Raw genomic sequence first — 20336 nt, 5'->3', positions numbered from 1 at the left:
CTTTCATTCTCCCGCTGTTCTTATGCAGCGCAAATAGTGACGTCACTATTTGCGCTGCATAAGAACAGCGGGAGAATGAAAGAGAGAACTAGTGGCACGCATCAATGATCTGCGCCACCTTAGTAAAATCCATCACATTGGATCATAAGTACTGTGCAAAAGGATAGGACAAGAAACGGTCAAGGAATGATTCCGCTACCGAAATTACTTGAGCTGTACGCTGCTGAAAAGTAGAGCTGATTTCATAACATAGGTAACGCCTGCTGTACAAATCAAATGGAGCTGTCACTTTTCCGTACACGGTGGTTTGCGAATACCCTTTAATGGGTGAAAATTTACCCATTTCCGCTAGAAGTGCCTCTCCACATTTAATGAGTAAACACGGTTTACTCTTTAAAGAGTAAAAGCGGTTTATGTCAATGGATGGGTATTTTATTACCCATTATATGAAACGCTACCGCACCGGAAAATGGGTGAAAAAATACCCTTTTTAGGAAAGATGAATGGAGGAAAATGGTTTATTTTCCTCGTTTGGATTTAGTAATAATAAAACTTCTATTTTCATATAATTTATTGACGAATACATAAACAATGCGCTTAACAGAAAATAAAACTCAATAGATTTTCATGTTGAAATCAGCCATTGCATCTTCCGGAGCTGAGCTCAAAGCAACCAAGAGTTTCTTGGAATCTGGAAATAATTTCAAATAATCTAAATCAAATTTCATTTACACCTATGCTAGTATCACTCACCGTTTATTAATAATGTTCTACGAGCATCACTCAATTATTATCAAACATAAAGATCTAGAAGTTTGTTCAAAACGACTTATGAATTGCCCGAAATGAAGTAAACTTTATAACTGTTTTTTCACCCATTTATGGGTTCACAAAGAGTTTTCAACAATGGGTATTTTTTTACTCTTTTTAAGTTTTTAAATTCCCCCATTTTTTGACAGATCGGTACTCTATTCAACAATGGGTATTTTTTCACCCATTAAAGGGTATTCGCAAACCACCGTGTACGGAAAAATGTGCCGCTCAATTATTCCGCAAGTAAAAGTGACATTTCGCTCATATTGGATCGGCTGTCAAAATTACTTCGGTAAAAAGGAGAAATTTTACTTGAGCGCTTTACGTTTCAGGTGCATACTACGCATTAGAAGCCCACCTGTTGCGCTTTGTTTTGGGATATTTTGGCGTTACAAAGCGTTACTATCCAGGGTTGCCTCGCGTACACGGAACCTCAAATCGATCTAAATTACACTGAGAACAGCGTTGCGGTTGAAAATACTATATCAGAGGGTTAAATTAAATACACAACGCCACTTCAGTTGTCAGCCAGCGCTCGATCTTGTCGGTCGGCTTCTTGCTGCATAGCAAAACTCTCGGTTTACTATCGTTGTGAACTACTGTTAGATAACAATGGCTACCACACGAAAAAATACGCTTGTAATCGATTTCAGTGTACTTCCCGTGCGACCAAATGCAGGAGACATACAAAAGTTTCTGTGCGACAAGTTGGGGATTGAGATGACGGTAGTTAAAAATCTCCAAATACACAACATTAGAAATTGCGTTCTCATAGAGATGTGCAATTTGGAAGCAGCGGAGCGTGTAGCTGCTTCACAGCACTTGAAGCATTCCATGCCAGTTGGACCGAAAAACGTCAACATCCCGGTCTACATGGAAGACATGGCAACCAATGTCCGCCTTCATGATCTGCCACCCGGTACAGCGGGGATTCGCTGGTTGGAACACGACTGCCTTCCATCTAGCGAATCCGTCCCGTTAGTTGGAACGACTGACAGCAGGTGAAAATGCTGCAGACTAACGCAGCCTGAGAGCAAATCGTCACGATTCGCACATATACATGCACATTTATTCTATATATGGAGACTTCAATGCGACGATGCTCAGACGTCAAAGTCAGTTTGACATCTAGTCTTGACATTCGAATGCTTTTTAATTGGAATATTTTCCAACCAGCGAACATCCAACCATCGAGTCATTCCATGTAGCGGAGCTCCAACGAGCGAATCCCCACTGTATACCTAATGCCGTTATCGCCGATCATTTGAAACAATACGGAAAAATAGTGTCAGTGGCTCGCGAGCTGTGGCGAAAATTCTTTCCCGGTGTCCCGAACGGCGTTCGTGTGGTGCGAATTGAACTACAAAAACACATACCGTCATTCATTCGAATTCAAGACAATCTTACGACAGTCTCTTACCGCTCGCAAATTCCCACATGCAAGCGGTGCGAACGCAAAGCGCACCCGAAGCAAAAGTGCTCCGAAGCAGCAGCTGCAGCAGCAGCAGCATCAGCAGTAGAAACCCAAGCAACAACGAAATCTCCAAGTGTGGCTGACAACCGAATGCAGATGAGTCTCGCAATCGAAAATAGCAGCAACGAAGTAAGTGAAAGATGCAAACAAACGCAGAACCGTCGGCCACCGCAGTCGAAGCGAAACGTTCGTCAGATGAGCCCGATGGAAACGAATTCACCACCGCGGAAGAAAGCAGATAAAAACGTAGCAACGGCAAACAATAGTGAGATGGAATGTGGAAGAAATGTTGACACGGATACAGACATAGATTCAGGTCCTGATCCCGATCCAAACGATACAGCAGGATGGATTGTCAAATTCAACAAACGCTCCAAACGACAAGACAAATTTATAGCTAAATATTATATTTGATGTTTATAGAGCAATGTAGAGTAAGGTGTTGACACGAATGCACTAATAGTGTAAAGTGTCATTAATAAAAAAAAAAAAAAAAAAACAACGCCACTTGATTTGTGCAGACTAAATTCGCATTTATTTAGAATATTTTGTGTATTCAATTTTACCATGGCACCATTTGTATAGTAAAAATTACTATATCATGGTTAAAAACTTGCAGCAGACCAGAATCGAACCGAGGATCTGGTGATTGCCAAGCGCGATCGCTAGCCGCTCGGCTATCGACGCGGTTGGATTGAGAGGGAACAAAACGCAAATAAAAAGCGTTCATGATAGCTCAATCGTGGTTGGAATAGTAAATTTAAAAACACGTTCATGGTTCTCATTACTGCAACGCTGGTTTCAGTGTAAGCTTGTTTTCGCTCAGGCTCACACGGTTGTTCGCGAATAGGGTCGATGTACCAATAGCCGCATAGCTAAGAACAAATATTCGTGTAAAATCGTGTAAAATCATTACACTCAGGCAAATGGACTATTGATAAACATAGGAACCCCTTATGAAAATTCGCCACAAGGAATCGGGTTGAAATTCATAAATATGCCTTATGAAACCGAAATTTGAAAACAAAAATAGTTTTCGCGGCAACCTGGAATCTGATGGAATATGCAATGCTGTTTCCTCTCCGTGCAGTATTCGGTGAGTGGTAACCAAGGTGGCAACCCTGAATGCTACCCACTGCACCGTCGAGCTAGCGCGCCAAAAGCGCATCATTGAGAAGGAGAAGGCAAAGCAACAGTGCAAAGTACAGTTGATTTTTTCATTCATCCGTTTATATTCAACCCGAGCAGACGTGCATTAAAGTTTATCATGTTTCATTCACACAAAGTGTTTTATTTCGAGTCCGGTTCCTTTTCTTCGGTGTTTCGCTTCCGTTGTGCCGTGTCCACCTCTGCCCAACAGGTAATGGTCCCAGAGGAAATCCGAAATTTAATTTCCGGATAGTTTAGGAAGAAAGTGTGAGAAACTGTTTTCCTGTTTCGGGTGTTCGCGCCGCGTGTGATTGGATTTTGTTTCCTGCTGTGGTGATTCAGTTTGGGAGAACAAAATGGCGGAGCCGAACAAATTCGCGTTTGCCAGGTTGAGCAACCACAACTGGCAGATCTGGAAGTTCCGGATGGAGATGCTTCTGACCAGGGAGGAGCTCTGGTATGTGGTGGGCGATGTGAAGCCGGAGCCGGTTACCGATCAGTGGACGAAAGACGACCGGAAAGCTCGTGCCACCATCGGTTTATGTATCGAGGACAATCAGTTCGGTTTAGTGAAAAACGCGGACAGTGCTAAAGCTTTCTGGGATGAGTTGAAAGCATACCACGAAAAGAACACGGTTACGTCGCGTGTGTCTTTATTGAAGAAACTATGCAATGTGAATCTCGCGGAAAGTGGTGATCTCGAGTGTCATTTAGTAGTGTTGGAAGATTTATTCGACCGTTTGTCGAATGCGGGGCAACCGCTGGAAGAGTCGCTGCGGATCGCGATGATTCTGCGCAGCTTGCCCGACTCCTACGGAACATTGGTGACGGCCCTAGAGAGTCGTGCCGATGCTGATATCACCATGCAACTGGTAAAATCGAAGCTACTGGATGAATTCGAGAGGCGGAAAGAGCGATCCGGTGATTCGTTTGATATGAAAGCGATGAAAAGTGCAATGCCTAGTGTGGGTGGCGTATCGGAAAGAGTGTGCTATTATTGCAAAAAGCCTGGCCATGTGCGTCGGAATTGCCGGCTTTATCTGGCGAAGCAGAAAAGCGGCGAAGACGAGAAGAAGCCAGAAGAAAAATCGATTGCGAAGAAAGTGAAAAACGAAACCTGCAGTGCCGGTGTGTGCTTCATGGTGGCGGATGATGGACAGCGTGAATGCTGGTTTATAGACAGTGGAGCGAGCTGCCACATGACAAGTGACAAGAAATTTTTCACGACGTTCGAGGAGAAGGCTGGTCCAAATGTGATTTTGGCCGACGGCAAAGTTGCTGCCACAGCTGGATGCGGTGATGGTGTAGTGTTGTGTGTAGGTGGAGATGGAAATACAATCGAAGTAAAGTTACGCGATGTGTTGTATGTTCCCTCCCTCACCAGTGGACTTGTATCTGTGGACAAGTTAACCGCGAATAGATTTGTGGTGAAATTCCAAAAGGATGGCTGTTCCATTTGCGACGTCAGCGGTAAGGTGGTTGTTGCCGGAGAGCAGACTGGATCCTTGTACAAGCTGAAGCTGGCAGAAGTCGCAAGGAAAGTGGAAGGTAAGATGCACAATCATAATTGTCAACATCAGTGGCATAAGCGTTTCGGACACAGAGACCCGGCAGTATTGTCGAAGATTGTCGATGGCAAATTGGGCGTAGGCGTGAAGGTCACGGATTGCGGCATCAGACAAACTTGCGAGCCATGTTTGGAGGGTAAGTTGTCGCGGCATCCGATTCCGAAAGTAGCGGAAAGAAAGTCGAAGCGTGTTTTGGAGTTGGTCCACACAGATCTCTGTGGTCCAATGCGAACGACGACGCCTGGTGGAAAACGATTTCTGATGACGATGATCGACGATTTCAGTCGATACACGGTCGTTTATCTACTGGAGAAGAAATCGGAGGCTGCTGGAAAAATAAAGGAATATGTCAGGTACGTGGAGAACTTGTTTGGGCGGAAACCACAAGTTATCCGATCCGACGGCGGTGGCGAGTACGCCAACGAAGAGTTGCGGCGATTCTTTGCTGACGAAGGTATAAAGGCACAGTATACGACTGCGTATACGCCTCAGCAAAACGGAGTGGCCGAAAGGAAGAACAGATCGCTACAGGAGATGGCTACAACGATGCTGTTGGATGCTGGTTTGGATAAGCGTTACTGGGGAGAAGCTTGCGTTGCTGCTGCATACTTGCAGAACAGGCTTCCGTCTCGGTCAGTAGATACGACACCGTATGAGAAATGGTGTGGTCGCAAGCCTGAGCTGGGGCATCTGAAGGCATACGGGTGTCCGGCATATGTTCATGTTCCAGGAGTGAAACGTGGCAAGTTCGAGAGCAAAGCGAGGAAGTTGACGTTCATCGGTTATTCGGAAGAGCATAAAGGCTACCGGTTCGTGGATACCAGAACGGATATGGTGACGATAAGCCGAGATGCGAAATTCTTGGAAATGCAGGATCCGAAGTGTTCATCACGGGAGAAAGTGAATGAAGGTAGTGAAGTTGAGTGGTTCTCGGGGGCACAGCCTACCGAAGTAGACAATTTCGAAGGATCCGAGTTGGACAAAACTGAAGAAGAAGACTATTTTGATTTGGACGATACGGGAGAAGAGCAAGATCCGTTGCAAGTGAAGGAAGAGGTTCAATATTCTAGTGAGGAGGAAACTGCTGAAGACATACGTCGATCCAGGAGGAGTAATCGGGGTGTCCCACCCGGTCATCTGTCGGAATACGTTGTTGGCATAGCAAGAGCCGACGGCAGGAGCGCAAGAAGGCAGAAGAGCAAGAAGTCAGGAGGAGATATTCCGAGGAATGCAGCGAGGATCAGCATTGAGGAGGAGTGATGGAATATGCAATGCTGTTTCCTCTCCGTGCAGTATTCGGTGAGTGGTAACCAAGGTGGCAACCCTGAATGCTACCCACTGCACCGTCGAGCTAGCGCGCCAAAAGCGCATCATTGAGAAGGAGAAGGCAAAGCAACAGTGCAAAGTACAGTTGATTTTTTCATTCATCCGTTTATATTCAACCCGAGCAGACGTGCATTAAAGTTTATCATGTTTCATTCACACAAAGTGTTTTATTTCGAGTCCGGTTCCTTTTCTTCGGTGTTTCGCTTCCGTTGTGCCGTGTCCACCTCTGCCCAACAGAATCGAACCAAGGACCTTGCGATCGATAGGCTCGTGCGTACACCCCGCGCCTATCGCCGCTTTGGTGTGGAGTGCTGCTAAAAAGATACATAAAGCGTTCGTATTGGGATAATTGTTCAATCTTTCATAAGGCAAAATGTATGAATTTCGATAGTCCAGTTCGCTGCGTGTATATTAACATCATCTGAAAGCTTTTTATCTTGGTTTTGCGGGAAAATATAAAAACTACGAAAACTCAAATTTTTGTATTTATTATCGCGTGTGCCACTATAGGAATACATGTGCCTATAGTAGCACTATTTCTAATTTCTGTTCCTATAGTAGCACTAGCATCACGGCGTTGGCAAAATACTTATCAAAACCGTATTTTTACAAAACTTTTATGTTTTTCCTACAAAGTGTGGATCAAAAGCTTTCGTTTGATGTAAAAAAGTTCTGAATTCATCAATTATTTCGTATAATAAAAAATAGTTTCTCTCAGTAGTCCTACTATAGGAACAATAGGTTTACTATAGGCGCAAGGGAGCTCAAATTTTAAGCAAAACTAATTATTTCGATAAATTTTTGAACAAAATCAAGCTGTGTATCAATGATACTTAGATAAATAGCTCCTGACCCTCATGTCAAAAAATGTTTTGAAAAGATTTATCGCAAAACGGCCGTAAAAAGCCACAAGTGCGACTATAGGGGACTGTCCACTAAGGGAACACCGACCGTACCCATTGACTGTTTAACGATAAACTTGCGACGATCGACGCGCCACCATCTTTCATATAACGGAGGGTATTAGAACTAACTTGGAGGTGATGATTTGGAGGTTATTTTGCAATTTGGAGGTTAAAATCCCCTCCAAACACTAGCGATTTTGCGGTGAGATGTTGACGTTTGACGACGAATTGATGGGTGAAAAAATACCCATTTGCTCTAGTGTCGGACATGCTAAAATTTTATTCAAGACTGGCAACACTGACCCGCTAGAAGCATAACGCCCGTAGTAACGCCAATCAAAGCTCGCGCAAGAAACCGTTTTTGTTGTCGCGTGTGAATTCTACGCAAACTTGAAACTTCCACACTTCCGTCAGAAAATAATAAATAATAAATAATAATAAAAATGCAGCATCCAGCGGTGCATTATTCCGGTGCATATACCACGCATCACCAATATCAAAACGGGATTTCCAAGGCCCCGGCAGCTTGCGATCCCAACTTGCAGTTTTTCAAGCAAACATTCCAGCAGCCGCTGCAGTTTGGGTTGCCAGGTTACGGCCATCCCCAGCAACCCCCGGGTGCCGTCGTGGGAACTCACTCCTCGGCCAGTACAAAACCGTGGCCTTCCGGTATTAGCTGTGAATAGTAGGTACTATTGAGAATTTCTTCGAACTTCTATCCTGTCGTTTCAGATGAAAATTTCGACACTTCGTCGGGCAGTTCCGTTGAAAGTGTGTCCCATCCGGTGGCATCACCCATTTCTGAAATGTTTCCCATTCAGGATTTCCAACAGTTGACCGAGCTGGAGAATCGTATTGCATCGGTGCAACAGTATGAATCCTTGGTGAGTATTTTTGGGACTGACACGGTGTACCTGGTAGGACAATGTCACAAAAAAAATCCATCGTTAAATCTTGCACCATCCAAAAATATAAGTTTTTCGGAAGCGGGTCATTTGGCATAACGGCCATTTGCCCTAACTAGTCTAGGTTTTTTTTTTCTAAGAATAATATCGCTTCTTTCAAAATTTGCCTGCTCTTGACGAAATTTGTTTATGCCAAAAGACCATGGACCAATGCACGAGTTCACTTAATTGATGTTTGAGCGGTGCCACATTCACTTTTTATCATGGCCACCTAATTAACACGGCACCGCTCAAACGTCAAATAATGAACTCGTGCATTGGTCCATAGGGGGTGCGAACTGGATATCAACAAGCAGCCAGGCTGTTGTCAATCCTAAATTTTCATCAAAATGATCCGAGTATAGGCCTTTTCATGTGACAGGTTCGTCTATGGACCAATGCACGAGCTCACTCGTTGACGTTTGAGCGGTGCCGTATTATTTATAGCTGTGATGTTAAAGTCACCAAAATAGCTTTGGTGAGCGAATTTGACGGATAGCGCCGACAATTTTTGTCGCATAGGATTCATCGAATGTAGCGCGGTTGTTGCACCATGGCCAGATTCATTTCCCGAGCGCGTGCACGGAAAGAAATAACAATTGTGATTTGAAAAAAACAGTAGCGGAAAATCAACTGATGATCATTGTCGTTCTACTATTATCAAACATTTTAATAAAAATAAAATGCTTTTAGAAGTGCGCAGCAATGCTAAATCGGTCTGATGTATTCTGCGCAGTTCATATGTATTTTCCACACGTTCTCCTATAATTGTTTTTAATCCACTTCGATACCGCCAATCCGATGGCGTACACTCAGCTTAAGGTGATTATAAAACGAAGCCAAACAAGGGCACAAGACTGGAGAATCTGACAACAGTTTGCGTTGAAAACCAATCAATCTGCTTGCTTGCTGGTGGTGACTAATGGGATAAATTTTCAACGGTGAGAGCTGTTTGGTTCTCAAGTCTTGTGCTTTTGAAAATTTGAGGTGTGGCTTTGTTCTATAATCACCTTAACGCAATTTATAATTAAGTATTGAGTTGTAAATATTAGTATATATTAGTTGTGTTGCTAGAGGACATCTTGAAAATTCACTGAGATTCTTTCAGAAACCCTTCTGAAATTATTATATGTAGTTATTTCTTTGATCGCTCTGATTTTTCCAATAACCTCCTTGGGACTTCCTATTGGACTATCCCAGAAAACCATCTTGGGTTATTGTGGAAATCCTTTCAGGATTCTGCTGTAAAATTCTGGAATTCTGCCGTAAAATTCTGGAATTCTGCCGAAAATGATTTAATGATTGCTTTCCAGTGTAATGGAATCTATTTTGGGTTCGGGGATTCTCACAAAATTTCTCGGGATTTCTTCTGGAAATCCAATCGAAATTATTTTTTAAATTCTGATATTTTCCTCGTAATTCTTCAGTATTTCTTCCGTGAAACTCTTTGAAAGTTCTTCAAAATCCCTTTGAGATTCTTTCCGAAAAATGTCTAAGATTATACCTATTATTCTAGAATACTCTCGGAAAGACGCCTGAGACTATAATCAAAAAAATCTATTATTTCACTTCACTTTCTTCCGTGCAAATTCTTGGGATTCTTTCGGAAATTCCTCTGGAAATCTTTTGTAAATCCCAATGGAATTCTCCCAGAAATCCCTGTGGAATACTTCCGAAAATCCTGCTAAGAATCTTCCAGATGACGGGGATTTTTTTTAAATCTTTATTTATGGAAATCATCCGAAAATTCCTCTGTAATTGTTTGTAAATCCTCCTTATATTCTTACAGAAATCCTTCTTATATTCTTACAGATTTATTGCTATTGATTTTATTGTTTCTGCCTGAGATAATTTTGTATATTCAGAATTATTCCGAAAATTCCTTCGTGATTCTTTAGAATTTTTTTCTAAGATTTTTTGAGAAAAAAAAACTCTGTGATTCTTCTGGAAATTCATAAGGAAGTGTTTTTGATTTTTTTCGTGATTTATCATTGATTTTCCTTGAAAATTTTCTTAAATCCTTGGCAGAATTTTCTGAAAATCCCTCTTGACTTCAAATGGAAATCCTCCAAGAAAACTACCGGACAGTCACTGGGACTTTAAAAAAATACCTATGAGATTCTTTGATTACTGATTTCTTTTTCTGAGCATCTTTTGAAAGTGACTTTTAAATGGTTCTGGAAATTCCATTTGAAATTATTCCGTAAATCTTTCTGGAGCTCTTCTGGACATCGTAATTATTCTGGAAAATATTCATGAAATCGTCTGGATGTCTGTGACTTTTCATTGAATCTTCAGGGGTTCTTGCGAAATAACTTCTGGGATTCTTTTGGATATCACTGTTAAAAACATTCAAAATCCATTCGAAATTCTCCTGAGATTGTTTCAGGAATTTACGAGAATCCTTAAAATAATTCCTTTAGAAATCTCCCTGATAATATTTTAGTGATTTCTCTGTGGTTCTTCTGTAAATCGATCTGGGATTCTTCCGGAAATCCTCCTTTAATTCCAAAGCAATTTCCAGAAGAATTTTCAGAAGGATATTTTTAAGAATCCTGTATATTTTTCCCTAAGAATCTCAATGTATTTAAACAAAATACCAGGACAATTTACGGTTCAATCCCACAAAAACTTCCGGTGGAATTCTTGAATGCTTATCATTCAAGCAGAATTCCAGTCGTATTTCCGGATGAATTTCGGCAGGTTTTACGGAAGAATCCCAGCAGAATTTCTTGAAAAATTCCAGTAAAATTTCTGGAAGAATCTTTGAAAGATGTTTTGAAGTCCTCCAGCAGGATAACAGAAAGAAATCTGGGGGTATTGTAGAAGAATTTCCTAAAGAATCCTAGAGAGATAGTCGAAATAATAACAGTTTTCTTGAAAAATTCAGGAAACTCCCAGAGTCTAGAGGTAATTCGGGAAGAATTTCTGCAAGAATCCTTAACAGAAGGATTTCAAAGATCCTCAGAAAGATTTTCGAAAGTATCCCAGAAGGCTTCCCGAAAGAATGCTAGAAAGATATCTGGAAGATTTCCTACAGGATTTTTGGAAGAGTCCCAGACAAATTTCAAGAATATGGACGTAAAAATCTCAGTGGCATTTCTAGAATAATTTCAGAAAGATTTTCGGAAGCATCCTCGAAAGTATTCTAAAGGGATTCCGAAAGCATCTCAGGTGATTTCCGGAAGAATATCAGAGGTATTCTCATCATAATCCCAGAAGTATTTCCGGAAAAAGGCCAGAGTTATATTCGGAGGAATTCTCGACGAATTTGTAGTAGAGTCGTAGTACATTTTTTGGCAAAATCCTCTAAAAATATCCAGAAGAATTGCATCAGGATTTTTGTTAGAATCTTCCATTGAATTTCCGAAAGAATCTTCGAGAATTTCGATTCGAATTTGATTTCCAGGATTTCAAAAGTAATCCTTAAGGAGATAAACGCAAACTCACATACAGATTTATGCAAATATTCCAATAAGATGTCCAGAAGAATCACAAAGGATATCCGAAAGAATCTCAGATATAGTACCGGAATGCTAACGATGTTTTTTAGATGAGTTCAAAAGCGATATCTGTAAGTATTCTGTGATTTCCAGAAGAACTTAGAGAAAAATCAGAAATAATCTTTAGATTTCCAGAACAATCCCAGAGAGGTTTTGAAGGATTCATAAGTGATTTAAGGAAGAATCCCAGGAGGGAAATTCCAAAGAATTCTGGAGTAATTTCTGGACCAATGTCTTTTTATATGCTGTATCAATATTTACAAGTAATTATAATAAACAAGTATTTATGGAACAATAACAATTTTAATTTATCGCCATAATTGAACGACAATTTTAATTAGAATGTGCATCCACCACATCATCCCTCTCAGAAGGATTATGATTCTAAATATATTTTTTGCGGTGATTTAGAATTGTAATCACATACTACACTGAAATAAATTGCATCGTCAAACGAACGACCCCCGAATAGTAAAATGCACTATGACCAAATGCTTGCAAAATTACTATCAAATCAGTTAAAATTATCCACATTTCATTATTTTCACAATTTTGATAGTCATCCTTCCGTAGTAAATTTTACAACACAAAGTCTTTAAAAAGCTTATACAAATTACAACAATTTATAGCTCAATCAACTATTTTCATTGTCTATAGTATCATGTTATTCTCAATTTGACGGTATTTATAATGTTCAAACCTTCAACATCGAAGTTAATTTTCCAACCGTGTTTATAAACATACTGGCCTCCATTTTATTCTTGATCTATTTGTGCAAATGTTGAAACGCCGGCAAAGTTTTGAAGTTTTCTGTTTTAAATAATGTTTAAAAACATTAGAATTTGTTTAACTGAGTAGCGCTGGCCGGGAAGTATAGAAATTTATTGTTGGTAAGTGAACATACCGTACGAATACATCATGAAGTTAAATGATTAAATGTGTTACAATTCAGAGTCCTTTTGGCGATTTTTTCTTTCCAGCAAATAAAGCCAACTTCCAGACCCAATTGGAAATTTGTTGGTAACAGATATATAAACAAGATCATCTGGTACTACTTACAATTGTTGCTGATGAAAACGATGTCTACATTTAATGGTAAAACAGTATCCGTTAGCATACTTTATGGCGGCTCTTTCAGTGCTATTTTTATTTTTTCAGTTGTGCATGGATTCGTTAATTCCTCGTCAGACGCTTATCAATCTTCGAGGAATATTTTCATGGTGCCCAATCGATCGAACTCACTAGCAGAACGCCTATGTCACAAAACAAATATGCGTATAGTTTCCGATATATGACGTTTTTAATACTATGTCGTTTCGATGTACCTGTTAATACAATAAACTGTTTTCTATGCTGGAAATTCTAAAAAACAATTTATTTGTCATCGAATACCATAAATAACATAACCATGCTACAACAATATGAAAATAACCATTTTCTAGTAAATTTAACTACTCAATAGTAGATTCGTTAGTAGAGGCAACAACCTTGAAAATCCCCTGCCATAATGGTAAAAAATACGATAATTGTTCTCATGTTGATGATGAAATCACTTCGGTTGAAAATCGTTAATGCGATTCTGTCAATACTAACCCCCATTGTAGTAATTTTCACCATCAAGCTTCTTTCAGTGTAGTTTAATTGTATGTGGTGTCATTCAATATTTAAAATAAGATTCGTTAAGCCGAACATGTTGATCCTTCGACATGAACCAACGAGCATTGCTTGAAATAATGAGATTTTTTCGATTACTTTGATTACTGATTTCTTTTTCTGAGGATCTTCTAAAAGTTACTTTCAAATGATTCCGAAAATCCCGTTTGAAATTATTCCATGAATCTTTCTGCAGTTCATCTGGACATCGGAATTATTCTGGAAATTATTCATGAAATCTTCTGGATGTCTGTGAATATCCTTTAAATCTTTCAGGGATTCTGGCGAAATAACTTCTGGGATTCTTTTGAATATCACTGTAATTTGGATTTAGAATCCTTCATACAGAAGTGATGTTTCTTGTAATCGCCTTGGAATTCTTCTGGAAATCCTTCTATAATCCCAAAACAATTCTCAGAAAATTTTTCAGAAGGATATTTTTAAGAATCTCAATGGAATTTCTGAAAAAACCAGTACGATTTACGGTTGAATCTCACGAAAACTTCCGGTGGAATTCTTGAATGATATCCGGAAGAATGACAGTCGTATTTTTGGATGAATCTTAGCAGGTTTTACAGCACAATCCCAGCAAAATTTATTGAAAAATTTAGAATAGAAAGATATCCGAAAAAAAAACTCCAACAGGATTTTTGTAAGAGTCCCAGGAGTATTTCAAAGATATTGGCGTAAAAATCTCAGTGGAATTTCTTGAAGAATTTCAGAAAGATTTCCGAAAGCATCTCAAGTCATTTTCGGAAGAATACCAGAGGCATTCTCATAAGAATACCAGAAGTATTTCCGGATAAAAATCTAGAGTTATTTTTGGAGGAATTCTCGAAGAATTTCTAGTAGAGTCGTACATTTTTTGATAAAATCCTCTTTAAATATCCAAATGGATTGCATCAGGATTTATGGTAAAATCTTCCATAGTATTTTGAAAACAGTTTTCAAGAATTTCAAAGAATTTAATTTCCTGGATTTCAAAAGTAATCCTTAAGGAGATACACGCAAAATCACATACAGAGTTCTGCAAAAAAATCCAAAAAGATGCCCAGAATAATCGCAATGGGATATCCGAAAGAATCTCAGAAGTAATACCGGAATGGTAACGTTTTTTTTTTTTGGATGAATCCCAAAGCAATATCTGGAAGAAAATTCAGAAATAATCTCAAGATTTTCAGCAGAACAATCCCAGAGAGGATTTGAAGGATTCATGAATTATTTAAGGAAGAATCCCGGGAGACGCTCCCAAAGAATTATAGAGTACTTTCTGGAACATTTTTTTTTTTCATATGATTTATATATAAAAATACTTTGATTCAAATATATTTCTTGTGTAGCATTAAGTTTAACTACAGACATAGCTCGTAACATCAATAATAAATTAAATTTATAAATCTTTTAAACACATCCAAATTAAATAACAGTTCAAAGAGTAAAATACCATTCTCATGAGTTTTTGAGAATCATATGGTCGGTGTTTAGACAGACCAGACTAGATGAATTTTGGAGCTCTAAGGATACGTAAAGAACTCCATCAATTTTAATTCTTCCATGTTATTTTGATACAAATGTATCATCAAATAGATAAGTTCCATTATTACAGTAAATATCTATAATATTTTGATGTTTCACATGTTTGGGGTACATTTTTCTTACTCGATTGAAAAAAACACTTGGTTCAGTCTGTCTGAACACCGACCATATCTATGTTTGCTATTTGATATTTAAATACTTGAATTGTGCTGTATCAATATTTACAGGTAATTATAATAAATAAGTATGTATAGAACAATAACAATTTTAATTTATCCCCATAATTGAACGACAATATTAATTAGAATGAGCCTCCCCCACATCATCCCTCTCAGGAGAATTTTGATTCCCAATATTTTTTTTTTTGCGGTGGTTCAGAATTGAAAATATCAAAATTCTATTGTAATCACATCCTTTTTGTTCAATAGCATGTGGTGTTATTCGATATTTAAAATAAGATTCGTTAAGCCGAACATGTTGATCCTTCCACAAGAACCAACAATAAGCATTGCTTATGTTAAGAGATTTTATCGTAATGCACAACCAGCCTAAACGTTCTTCCCCTTTTGTATATGTACTAATTATAATTTCAAATTATTTTAATTAAATTAGTTGTGTTGTCTACTACAGCGGGGATTCGCTGGTTGGAACACGACTGCCTTCCATCTAGCGAATCCGTCCCGTTAGTTGGAACGACTGACAGCAGGTGAAAATGCTGCAGACTAACGCAGCCTGAGAGCAAATCGTCACGATTCGCACATATACATGCACATTTATTCTATATATGGAGACTTCAATGCGACGATGCTCAGACGTCAAAGTCAGTTTGACATCTAGTCTTGACATTCGAATGCTTTTTAATTGGAATATTTTCCAACCAGCGAACATCCAACCATCGAGTCATTCCATGTAGCGGAGCTCCAACGAGCGAATCCCCACTGTATTGTACACGGCAACATGTTTCAAAATAAGTGGAACTACTTTTAAAACAAACTTTAACATCAATCAACCAAACCATAGAATATCCAATAGCGAAAAAATAATAATAATAACCGATCATTGCAAATCGAGCCGATCTGGCGCTCTTTCCGTGCGCACGCGCTCTTTCCGTGCGCACGCGTTCTGTCCGTGCGCACGCGCTTTCTGCAGAGCTGTCAAACAGACTTGTGCCTTCCTTCTTTCGCTTTCCTTCAACTCAACAACTCAGCACGATCCACCTCGCGGTGGATTGGTGAGCTGTCTGGTTGTTGCAGATGAACACTTATCGTGTAGCGTGACATCATCATTGACAGTAAGCGTGCAACTCACCAGACAAACGATAGGTGTAATTAACAACTGGACTTATGTTACCATGGGAACCAGTGAATTCGGCACCGCTCAAACGTCATATTAATGAACTCGTGCATCGGTTCATGGACCAATGCACGAGTTCACTAGTTTGACGTTTGAGCGGTGCCGAATTCACTCGTTGCCATGGTCACGTAAATAACACGGCACCGCTCAAACGTCAAATTAGTGAACTCGTGCATTGGTCCATGGACCTATGCACAAGTTCATTATTTGACGTTTTAGCGGTGCCGTGTTATTTATGTGGTCATGGAAACCAGTGATTTCGGCACCGCTCAAACGTCAAATTCGTGAACTCGTGCATCGGTCCATTGACCTATGCACGGGTTCATTATTTGACCGTTTGAGCGGTGCCAAATTCATTCGTTGCCATGATGACATAAATAACACGGCTCCGCTCAAACGTCGTAATGAACTCGTGAATTGGTCCATAACAGTTCTGGACAAAAATTTCGAAAGGGCGCATCGACATTTGTAAACATTGGCTTTGCAAGACGCTGTTGAGCCCAATTCAACTCGATCACGCTTACCAATACCACTACCAGGACGAGCTAACACCAATCTTTCAGATAGTGGTGTTAGTTTGTGTGGGCGGAGTAAAAAGGGCCATTTTCTAATCTCGATTACTTTGTCTCTCCATACATCGGGGCGGCGAAAGTAGTGGTTAGGTTGCGAAAGTTGAAAATCTTACTTTCGTCGTTTTGTAAATCCGGAAAAAAAACGTTCTAAAAGTGAAAAATCGAGTTGGTTCAGAGCGAAATGTGTGGAATTTCGTCTGCGGAAGAAGTAGGATCGATAAAGTAAGTTTGTATACTTTTTTGACTTGAGTCTGTATGAATAAGTTTTCGAGAAATGTTTGATCAGAGTTCCTTGCATATCTCAATCGGAGAGCCCATGACCAGGGGAAGTTTTTTTTATTTATTTATGAAAATTGACAAGTAAATAAGTTCTCCTGGCCTATGAATGTTGCTATTCACTCTCTCGTTTGGTACGTGGCGAGAGAGCGTTCAAGAGCAGTAACTCTCAGGCTACAAGGGTATCGAGCCATTCGGGTGATTTATGTTTTACATAAAATTGTTAATAACTTTCATATTTTCTGGTAGTTCAACCTTGAAGAATCTAATATAAGCTGAGGATTATCGAACACCCCTTTGGTTGCAAACCAGACAATTGAAAATATTCACCTCTGTATCTTGTTCTGAATGATGAGAGTGTGTCAACGAATGTAACACGTGGTGACACACAGTGATCGGCGCCAAACAGTAGGTGGTGTGTGTCTGTCCTTTTTTTCTTTCGTTACTCGTTATCTTCGACGAACGATAGGGAGCCGGATCCTATTCTTGGTACTTTTGATTCACTTCGGCAGTGGGGTTCTTTGAAAGTTACTGAGCTCATATTTGGCCACAATATGCGCCGTACTAAAGTGCTCCTTAAGGCCCAAACGCAATGATAGCAGAACGGCAACGGAAAGCGGAACCGGTTCGCCAGCATGATCAGTGTCAGCAGTGTTGGTTCCCTCTCATTCGTTGACAGCTCAATCGGGATGGTGTGATTCATGCTGGCGAACCGGTTCTGCAGTTTGGCTATCAGGTTGAAGTAAAGTGTTCCGTGTAATTATTAACCGCAATAAAGATAGTTATAGTTTTATTCTGTATTCATGGTGTCTTCTTCCAATCACGTAAAAGTCCCGTAGTATGTCCAGTTCGGCTGTCTGCACAAATCAAATGGCGTTGTGTATTTAAATCAACCCTGTGATATAGTATTTTCAACCGCAACGCTGTTCTCAGTGTTCCCACCTGAGCAAGAGGAGCTGGAATGTTTTCTTACATTTTTTGGCTTCTTTAATTCTTGGGTTGTGCACAACGGTCAGATGAACTTATTTTGGTCAAAATTATATTAAATTCATGTTGTTTATTATTAAAAAGGATATGAATACAATAAATCAATAGCAGTTTGCCAACACACAACTATATTTTAGAACTTTAAAAAATGTGAAATAATCGAAAAACACCTAGAAATTTTAATTACGTTTACTTGAATTTAGACAGTTTTTCGGCTCTGCCCTTTTCCAGTGACAGTTGGTGACAGGTTCTCTTGACTTTTGGGAGTTCGCAATCTAAGCCTGCTGCCTCCGCTCTCTCTCTCTCTCAGCTTCCCACTAACCTCCCCCCTTCATGGTTGTCAGAAGATGCAGATTGCCGAGGTATATTCCTTAAGTAACCATGGAGCACAGACAAACAGACGTAACACTTAGAACAAATCTCGATCAAAATCATAGTCACAAGAACATGTACGCCCAATGCTAAAATTAGTGTATTTGGCCGACGGGCCAACAGATGGCGGTAGTGTGGAAACGTCAAACGCGAACAAAAACGATGCGAGCGCTGCGGGTGGCGGATTGGCCACATATTTGAAACGACCGTTAAAAAGGTGGTCGATGGACAATGAAGAGAGTGTGACGTCTGTTTGTCTGCTTGGAATTCTTGAAATTGTACACTGAAGATGGTAAGCTACTCCCAAACTCCGTCGGTTGGTGCAATTTTGATTGTTCTGGTCAAACACGGAGTAGCAACTATGAATTGCACAGTCATCTATGCTCATGCAACTTTTTTTCGTAATAAAAATGAACCTTTTTCGCCTAGGGTTTGTCAATAAACAGCGTGATCATTTTTTTGGCCCTTTCCCCCCTATACGGACCCCACGTCGCATGACATGCACCAGAATTAAATATAATTACTCGGTTTCTTTTAGCTATCACAACTTCAAGCAATTTCGTTCCGTTGTAACGGTTTGATGAACGAAATGTGGCGAAGCTTCATTTCGGATTCGGTTCTGGGACGGATTGGTTTTGCTCGCACCAAAAACGGGAAGTACAGCTGTGCGATGCGGAGCGATCTGCAGCGCATTATGATGGCCATCAAAGGTATGTTATGTGCAATTGCAGATTAATTTTGAATCCTTTATACTGTTCCGTTTTGTTTTATTTAGCTTCATGGTTTCCAACTCTGGATCAGGGTGCATTCGAGATCCAAATGGCACATTTGCTCAAAAACGCTCACAGCCGTTGCAAGACTAAAGTTAACGACTCTGGTGAATCGCCGCCAGTGAACAGTCCTGCTTCGTCTAAGGACCTGGAAGCTTCTTTGAACGTTGAAGTAGCTATACCACGTCTTGAACTTTATCGCAAACTTATCTGATCAAACTTACTTCCAGTGTCCATCCGTAACCGCTTATCAACCGAATGTGCCGGCATCGCAACCTCCACCGGTTCTGTCAGCTCCTCCCCAGCCGGAAGTGCACATGTTTCTTCAGAATCAGTGGTATCGCTATGCCGTCTACTACAGGGATCGATATCAGGTGGCCAGGAAGGCCAACCAGAAGATGAAGGCGGACTATGTCGAGCAGGAGAAGGACTATAGGAAACGGATTTCTGCTTGTCTCAAGCGAGTCCGATCCATGCAACGGTGCATGGATGCACTGGAGAAGCGGCTGCAGTGATCATCCGATTATGGGGGTTATTGAGTTACGATATCAATGAGGCATGTAAGCCATACAAACATATCGACAATTTTGTTGATTGGATTTTAATACTTTTAATTTTTTGTTACGTCACCAACTGATATTGGATACTGTCGTATTTGTGAAGTGTAGATGATAGAATTTCAGCAAACTTAGATATTTGGTAATACAAGTGATCTTCGATATCATGTACTTTCGATATAATCATATAAGTTTCTATTTTCTGAAACTCCAAACCATCTATTTTAAACAACGATTTTTCAAGTGAATCGTAAAAGCTTCTTCACAAGATGACCAATTTTATTATGAATTCAAGTTTTTTAAATGTTGCCATTAACGTTAGGGGTGTTTTGAAGGAGAAGAATGCAGCACAAGAGATGGATATATTGCTGTACCGTTCTCAATAAAAGGGGAAGTTATATCAAAAGCTCAACGTCTCCCGCAAAGGCTTTATGCCGCGAGCTGAAATGAGCAGGGTTAAGCATGGGAGCATCTTGACGGACGGACGCGAGGTGATCCAAAGGTGGAAGCAGCACTACGATGAACACCTGAATGGCATAGAGGACAGCGAAGGTGATGTTTACGTCAGCACTGCGGAT

The 20336-nt window shown here is 40.1% G+C and overlaps 1 protein-coding gene across 1 annotated transcript; it reads left to right on the top strand.

The window, feature by feature from the left end:
• The first annotated feature begins 7522 nt into the window (after window positions 1–7522).
• On the top strand, window positions 7523–19929 carry LOC5567523. The gene is made up of 5 exons (XM_021852851.1): window positions 7523–7904; window positions 7968–8119; window positions 18970–19141; window positions 19207–19373; window positions 19432–19929. The coding sequence occupies exons 1-5, from the start codon at window positions 7679–7681 to the stop codon at window positions 19714–19716; spliced, it is 1002 nt and encodes a 333-aa protein (XP_021708543.1). The 5' UTR covers window positions 7523–7678; the 3' UTR covers window positions 19717–19929.
• The last annotated feature ends 407 nt before the right edge of the window (window positions 19930–20336 follow it).

Source organism: Aedes aegypti, chromosome 3 (assembly GCF_002204515.2).
Source record: "Aedes aegypti strain LVP_AGWG chromosome 3, AaegL5.0 Primary Assembly, whole genome shotgun sequence".
Taxonomy (NCBI): Eukaryota; Metazoa; Arthropoda; class Insecta; order Diptera; family Culicidae; genus Aedes; species Aedes aegypti.
The sequence above is the reverse complement of the archived record's forward strand: the minus strand, read 5'-3'. Positions and strand labels throughout refer to the sequence as shown.